The sequence below is a fragment of the Protomyctophum parallelum genome (assembly GCF_964188405.1).
Source record: "Protomyctophum parallelum genome assembly, chromosome: 2".
Taxonomy (NCBI): Eukaryota; Metazoa; Chordata; class Actinopteri; order Myctophiformes; family Myctophidae; genus Protomyctophum; species Protomyctophum parallelum.
In genome coordinates, this window is record NC_139699.1 from 47,439,405 (window position 1) to 47,447,815 (window position 8,411).

Below are 8,411 nucleotides of genomic sequence, written 5' to 3' on the forward strand. Positions count from 1 at the left end.
TAATAACTGCATATCCGTTATCAACCAGATAAATTGTCAAACAAAGCACTTTATTCATGCTTTTGACAGCTTTCACCACCACATCAAAGCAATAGCTGCCATGATTGAGGTTAGAGCTTATGGGGTGAGAGTGATGAGTTGCACTAATGGATGGGGCGTCAGGTTGCAAGTGGCACCCGCGCTCCATTCCGACACCAACCTGGGGACACACCCATGTGCACAGGGGCCATCTGACTCACTCGGAAGTAGTTACACAATACAGATTCTATATTTTAATCTGTATAATGATGCATTTCTTACTCCTCCTTTGAATATACTTTAATGAATTAATCTCCATATTATTTCCCTTTTTTCTAATAACTGCATATCTGTTATCAATCAGATAAATTGTCAAACAAAGCACTTTATTCATGCTTTTGACAGCCAGCCACTGGCATTTTAGGTTTAATATATAATATATAAATGACCATACTGCTGTCTTGTCTAGTATTCACACAGCCATACATCTTACATAAACATTGATCATTTCACGTTTGTCGTTGCTTTGGGATTTCACATATTAATCACATTTCTCCTGTCAAAGCATGGCTGACGTTAATTCAATTACTCAGGCAATGTTATAATTTATTAAAGCATTAAAGCACAATCACCATTGTATAACATTTAGTGTTGTAACGTGTCTATAGCAAGAAGTTTATTTTCATACCATATTAAATACCATCATTTTGCTTATTATTTATGTTTCTTTCCCCCTCTTGATTTACTGCTCACGATTTGAAACGGGGACATTTTCCATCCAGAGTGTCTGGAAGAACTAGGCTGTCTTATTGAGCTGTGCGGCGTGTCCGTCTGCCAGCCCACGGCAGCAAAAGCACTCAAGTCCATTGCCGTTCACATCGGAGACCGAGACGCCTCGGTGCGCAACGCAGCTCTGAAAACCATAGTCGTCGTGTACAACATATCCGGGGAGCAGGTTTACAAACTCATTGGCAATGTACGTACCTTTGCTTTCCTACTGAAGTTATGTCAGTGGTTCCAAACGTTTTTTTGGCTTCAGTAATTATGTTTTTTCTCTTTTTTGGCTTTCGCCTTTTATTTTATGGAGGGACAGACAGTAGGCTGACAGGAAATGGGGGGGGGGGGGAGACATGCAGTAAAGGCCGTCGTGATCGGGAGTCGAACCCGCGGCACACTGCCAGACTGGATTACCAGCCAAGGTGCCTGGACCGCTGAGCCATGGCCCAGGCCCAGTAATTATGTTTAATGAATTTGTGTTGTTCTATATTCCCTGAAAACTAACTATACTAACCTGGACCATTTTAACCCATTTAGACCTGAGGCCGATTAAAAAAAATAAAAAAATATGTACAGTTTTCTGAAAAACCCGATATTCTATATCAGTGGTTCCTCAAACATTTTCATGTCAAGGACACCCAAAACTATATGTAACTGGCTGCAGACCCCCATCTGAAAATATGTTGTTCCAGGTAACCCCAGAAGCAAATATTTGAGTTAAAACGTGTGCTCTGAAATAATATATATATTCAAAGATTTGCGCCACATTTTCACTATTTTTCAAAAATGGCAGAGAGTGCCGTGCTACGAGCTTGTAGATCTGGCTAAATTATGGTTAAAGTAAAAAGGGGTCCCCCCCCCAGACTGGGTTAAAATAATTTGATCACTGCAATGGCCAGTTTTGCCCTATTATATATCAGAAGAAACTGAGATACTATATGCCTGGCAGCCACAACAAGATGAACGTTATGCCGTTCCTTTGTCCCTAGTTGCCAGACAAGGACCTGAGCATGTTGGAGGAGAGGATCAAGCGCTCGGGCAAGGACAGTGCTCCGCCGTTGAACGACAAGGCACCCAGCACCAGCCTGCTGTGCAAACCAACAGTTGACAAACCCACTAAACTCGGGTATGCTTATTTATGACATAAAGCTGTGGCTTTCAGTCATTTCAATGCCACATGATCTTCCCCATCATAGTTTATACAGTCATTCATTTTTATAGTCGCACTGTGATGAGGAAAGTGCCATTCAATGCATCATGACCACATGCACTCATGGTACACACACTGTTCAATCATCATGTGTAGTTTTTAGCATGTTTCTCATGCATTGAACACAATATTTTGACCCCATGCTCTCAAAAGTCTCACCACTGTTCAATGTCGGCAGTCTGCTTCAAACCCAGAGTGCCCTGGTCCAGGCAACACACCAGGAATTCAGCCTGGACCTTCCAGAGGACCTCGAAAGTAACCTCTCTGTTGTAAAGGAGCTACCTGAGCTGGAGGATTGGAATTTGGATAACTTGGAGCCTCTACACGTCCCTGCATTCAAGTAAGACGCATTCCTAGGATTCAAGGTTTTGGTGTGTGCGCGCCACAATTAATGTTCCTCAGGATTCTGCAATGCTGTCATCACATCAACACTTCATACAGTGTGCTGTCCCTGACACTATAATCAACCCACTCTTTGAAATGTACAGGGAACAACAATTTCCACACGTGACCACTTCAATAATGTCCATGCATATTGCATACAGTATCTTCAATTATCTTGCCTGATACATGTAATGTTGTTTTTGCAGGACAAATTCACGTTTTTTTGCTCCAGTGTACAATATCGATGCCGATCCTGCTGTCCGCATCAACATGCTATTGTCCAAAATTGCATTTGAAGACATTCACACCAGCATGGATGCCCTAATCCAAGTATGAACGCGAACCATTTCCCTCATGACTCTCTGGCTAATAACTTTAGAAATGTACAGGGAGAAATATGGCCCTGTCATCCATCAGATGGCAAAGTAACACGTTATAAAAGTCTTCCTTATTTTTTTATTTTTATTTTTTTTTACAGATGACTGAGGAGTTCGGCAAGAAGGGCTGTTCAGAGGCTGTGGTAAAAACTGTGAACCCCTTTCTAAACGCTGCCCTGTTCCAGCTGCGCCTCATCCACAGCTCTCACCTGGCCGATCGGCATGTATCTAGAAGAGACCTCTCAAAGTTGTACTGCTGTATTACCACGAGTATCTCGTCTGTGAGTAATGGGTGCTCGATGGCCCAAATTACCCATAATGCTGCTATTCGTTCAATTAACACTGCACTTAGACATTGAAGAGTGAAGTGACACATGTCACTCTTTTGTCTGTGTAAATAGTGCAAGCACTCATTCTTTAACGTCAAATGTCTTAACCTTTGTGGTAGATATACTTGCCGTTTGCAATCCTTCTGGGCTAGAACAGGTAAGAATTTGCAGATATAAAGTGACAGCTGCGTTATGGTTGAAAGGCTTTTGATAAGTACAGACAATACATGCATTTACAGTGACCAGGATTGTCCCATTTGAAAAGGTATGAAGTTCAACGTTGGCTGATATTTAATGCACATCCTATAATTCTGTTATGTGAATATGGGACGCTTCCTAATGCATTGTGCCATGATCTTCCTCTGATGTAGGTAATGCCTAAAAAAGGATGGTTTTAGAATTGAAATGACAACGGTCATATCCTCTCCCCAGGTATTTGAGTCGGAGGTGCTGGCACAGCAAGCCTCTTCAGGTGCCCTGAAAGACCTGATAGAGGGCATGGTGACTGTGCTGTCAGACAAAAGGGTGAATGAGCTGTCGGATGGAGCGGAGGTCATCCGCTCTGTTAACAAACTTATGGGGCTGCTTTTATTGAAGGCCGATCAGACAAATGTGCTCGGGTATGTGTGCTTTCAGTTCTCCTTATTTGATATTTTAGTCTGAATTTGAATCCAGGACAAATTTAGCCTTCACTTTAAGCTCTACCTCATTTCCCTTTCAGTGCTCTGCTGGTGCTTTTACAAGATGCCCTTCAAGACCACACCATCTCAGAGTTCTCAGACTTGGTGATGAAGGTAACGGGCATCAAGGTTGTCTTTATTTGTCTCCCTCAAGAGAAATTTGTCTTGGATCTCTGAGTGGACATCTATGATGTCCACTTTCAACTTTTTGAGTGGTGCAGCCACTCCATTGCACAGCATTATGTGTCCCTTGCTCGGTCTGGGTCTGTCCGCCTGAGCACGGTAATAGCGTTTGTTCACCACCAAGTGTTACTGTTGCACAGCCCAACAGACACACACAGGCCAGGGAGGAGGATTGTACAGTACAAGTACAGTACAGCACCACTTGGTTCAGAGGGGTCTTTTTTCTTTTCCTTTTTCCTTTTGATCACTTTGACTTTTTTTTCCTTTTGTAAAAATGCAAGCAACAGAATGCCTGATAGTCTTTAGTTTCAGGTGGTTATTTCACTGTACTTCATGTTGCTTACTGTTGAAATGAAACTAATTGTACGATTTGTTTTTGTTGGCTCAGTGTATATGGAGGGTGACCAGGTTCCTTCCAGACATCATCGCTACACTAAACTTGGACAGGGTCTTGTTGGACATTCACAACTTTATGGCGGTTTATACCAAAGAGAAGCTTCGCCAGTTTCCCAACAGCCTACCCCAACGCACACTCAAGACCCTGATCATCACGCTGTGTCGACTCACAGGGCCAAAGGTCGGTGTATGAATGATGCCGTGTATCTCTTGTGAGAATTCTATATCCACCACTACCAGCCTTTATTTGCCCTCGGTCAGGGTTGTGATAAGTCTCATCAACCCGAGGGGTTATCCTCTGTCCTTGACACTATGATGTCCATTCATTGTCAATGGGAATTTAATCATTGTAGGACAAAAATAAACACTATGCCGATTTGCTCATTTTACAGGCCATGCATATCTAAAGATGTGAAACATTTGTCGCAAGTTTTAAAAGTATGTCTGCATTTTTCAGACCATGTATATCTAAAGATTTGAAACGCATCATTTCTGCTCTTTGATACCACGCGTATCTAAAGATGTGAAACATTTTAAAAGTACTACCCCCGTGTGTCTGTCTGTGTAGATCATGGAACATTTGACCCTAGTCCAAGATGAGTTCTCAACCCTGGAGGCAACGCTTAAGAATGTGTTGAAATCCCAAGGTCTTATGCCCGCAAAAGAAAATGTGGTATGTATACACAAAATAGTGTATAATCGTGTAGGGCTCCTATGTCAATTATATTCACGTACACCATAAGAATCTTCAACTAACGTTAGTATTTTCTCGCTGTAAGATCTCTAGTACCAGCTGCAACCCTGAAAAGCAACCGGAACATCATGGACTGACCAATGTTAAGGTGTGTTGGGGTTCAAAGTGCATTGCTATTGAACTGCTGCAATGCTATAAATACCGTAGTTTCTATCCTACCGATAATGCCATAAGACGAGCTCACTTGGGGCCCTATTTTGATGGTGCTAAATTAATGCCAGGAGCAAGTTCTGTGGGAATGTGTCCAGCCCAATGCCGTCATATACGACAGATGAGGCACTTGGAGTTTAATTTGAAGTAGGGATGCACCGAAAGGGAAATTCTTGGCCGAATACCGAATATTGGAAACAGTTGGCCGAATACCGAATATGATTAATATTATATTTTATATCTTTTTTCCTACCATTGCTGTCATGGCCCTACCTTAAAGCTACCTGATTTATGGCAAAATAAATGGTTATGGCAAAACTTAACATAACTTAACTTGAATAATAATCACTTATGGGTCCATAAAACATGTATTCAGCTCTTTTGAATGCATTAATTGCATACACTATTTGGTGATATATTTTCTGGTGATATATTTTCTGCCTATTCGGACCGAAACCGAATAGGCCGAATATTTTCTGCGGCCGAATATTCGGTGCATCACTAATTTGAAGACTCGAGGTGAAAACCTCTACTGAATTTGTTGGTCATAAATGGTGTATTATCATGGAAATATGTCATCACAACACACAAGGCCAACCTATTCACTTTTAAGTAGCAGGCTAATGAGGACAGGACACGGTAGACTGTAGTCTGTTTAGAGCTGTGCATTTTTGGTTTATTGTTTACATGTGATGTTTGTGAATGGTGCATAAACACACCTGCATGCATGGTAATTAAATGGGGAACAATTTATTCTGTATTAAATTGATATATTTGAAGTTGATCCTCATATTTGCTTAGCTCTCACTCAATAACATTAATACTCCTAATGATATTGGAGACTAATCCTGTGACTCCACACCAGTGTTTTTGGCAGAATTTCTTGGTTTTAGTCGAATCGTTTTCATTCTAGGTGACTAAAATGTGACTAAGTCTAGTTTTACCAAATGTCATAAGATTTTAGTCTACTAAATCTACAGTTTATTTAGTCGGCTAAAATGTATTTTGGCGGGCCTTGATGACGTCGTAATGACTGATTTTTCATTTTACACTTGCCTTGCTGAAAATAGACTATCTACAAGCTCACAACGTGTGTTGTGCTTTTAGATCTGCTATACACAACCAAGTGTTAAATGACTTATACTGGATCTCTTGTCCACTAGTCCTTTCCTAACATTTTAGTCTAGTTTTTATCTGACAAAATTGTCAATAAGTTTAGTCTTAGTTTTAGTCATAGCTTACTTTTCATTTAGTTTAAATTTAGTTTAGTTTAAGGTAGTTTAACATTTTTTGTCTTGGTTTCAGTCGACAAAAACAACACTGCTACACATAAGAATGTCCAACTAACCATAGTCTTGCCCTTAAGGTCTCTGGCTCCGGCTTCAACCTTGAGAAACGGCAAGTGTTGCAAGAACATCATGGACTGACCAGCAACATGAGGGTACGTTGGGCTTCTCGCTGCATTGCGCTAAAATTTCTGCAGCAGCAGTGTGCTGTAAAGTAATGGCTCACACGTCTGTTTATAGATGTTTTCTAAGTTGAATGGGAAGAAAAAGTTGCACTCATAAAAGTGTCCTAAACAACTGCATTTACCACTAATAAAACAAATCAATCAATAGCACAGGAAGAACGTCCCCCTTAAGGCTGCAGTATGTTCTCAACAGAACACAACTTTGTTCTGCCTCAGCAGGTCAATACGAACAACATGACCTAATTCAGTAATTTAGCTGTGATGCTCCGTCGGACTACCGTAAATCTGAGACGAAAACAACCACGAAAGTCTCATTTTACCGCTTTCCTCGCAACAACAAAGCTGCGCTGCTCTCCCAAATCTGGCTGTGACAGGCCATCTGCCCCACCTGGAATACTATCGCCATTTTATTTTATTGTGTCAACTAAATCCTCATTAATGCAAACTAGATTCAACATACTCAAGCCTGCACACATTCTAAATATGCAACGGAAATATTTTACCGAGCAAATATTTTTGTTGTCATGGACACTTGTACAAAACATTAATAATTCTACTTGAGTTGGAAGCATTAGGACCCATTTTAACCCTCAACGGCTTCCTTTCTGAAAAATAACGTCATTGTGAAAATATTCACGCGTTTAGATATTCTATTTACAATGAGATGCGGATGGGAGCTGGTGCCACTTGGACCCGGACGTAACGTAGCACTACAAAATGACGTCGGACTTAAATACTGAATAAGAACGTACGCTGTTATACTGTTGGGGTCTAATGTCCAGAACTGAGTTACGAAACCCTTCAGACCTCACCTTAAAGGCTGCAGCATACGCCAAACAATGGACATTTTTGTCAGGTCACAGTGGTGTAATTTTGGATTTTTGGTTCAGAAAGCAAAGGTGATACCGAGTGAAGCACTGCAAAATATTGTTTTTATCACTATATATATATATATATATATATATATATATATTATTTTTTTAGGTTTCCATGAAATTGAGTCATTTAATTCAGTACTATTGTGTACTGTAGTATTTCCTCAGACTAATCTTGTAATGTGAACATGGTTTGAGATTGTTGGCAATGATTTAATCCATCTCGACTTTATGTTCTCTACTGCAGCTGGAGGAGGCAGACAAACCTTCCTCGCACACCTCTGGACCTGCTTCCTCTGTAAACATCGACAACAAGCTCCCCTTTCTCCTCCAAGACAACCAGGCCTGTTCCCAGAGCCCTGCCCGTGGCCCTACTACGTCTGTCTCTAAGTCCACTGCCACCTTGGATGACATCAAGAGGAGGCTTCAGATTTTAAAGCAGGGGCGCTAAATAGGCCCCACTTTGACCCGTTTATATTTGTTGTCCAATGTGTGTGACATTTTATATGTTTGTTCTTTTACTTTACTTTTGTAATAAAGATCCTTTTAACCCTTGTTGGATATCATTTTCCAGTCTACTCTGGCTTTTGCTTGTACCCCAGACAGTTTAAGTTGTTTGATTCGATCACTACTTTGATCAAATGACACATCTGACACCCCCCCTCTAAACCCATTCAACCTGCTGTAGCTGTAAGCCCATTCGCATCCACTCGGTTAACAGTTTTTTGTATTTAGTTGTGCTTGAAATGTACTGTAATTCTGCAAACTGTTAAATACTTCAAACAATCACAAAGGTAGGGACAAAAC

General features: G+C 40.9%; 1 protein-coding gene across 3 annotated transcripts in view; it reads left to right on the forward strand.

Annotated features, from left to right (window-relative positions):
• LOC310855168 (cytoskeleton-associated protein 5-like) overlaps positions 1–8,159 on the forward strand; it is a 28,663-nt gene extending 20,504 nt beyond the window's left edge. For all 3 annotated transcript variants that reach the window (XM_083760069.1, XM_083760070.1, XM_083760071.1), the window contains 12 exons: positions 801–994; positions 1,785–1,921; positions 2,184–2,345; positions 2,596–2,719; positions 2,868–3,047; positions 3,528–3,715; positions 3,817–3,889; positions 4,347–4,535; positions 4,923–5,027; positions 5,134–5,196; positions 6,625–6,699; positions 7,852–8,159. In XM_083760069.1, coding sequence (XP_083616195.1) covers positions 801–994; positions 1,785–1,921; positions 2,184–2,345; positions 2,596–2,719; positions 2,868–3,047; positions 3,528–3,715; positions 3,817–3,889; positions 4,347–4,535; positions 4,923–5,027; positions 5,134–5,196; positions 6,625–6,699; positions 7,852–8,055 — 1,694 coding nt within the window. In that variant the 3' untranslated portion in view covers positions 8,056–8,159. The remainder of the gene's footprint in view (positions 1–800; positions 995–1,784; positions 1,922–2,183; positions 2,346–2,595; positions 2,720–2,867; positions 3,048–3,527; positions 3,716–3,816; positions 3,890–4,346; positions 4,536–4,922; positions 5,028–5,133; positions 5,197–6,624; positions 6,700–7,851) is intronic.
• The last annotated feature ends 252 nt before the right edge of the window (positions 8,160–8,411 follow it).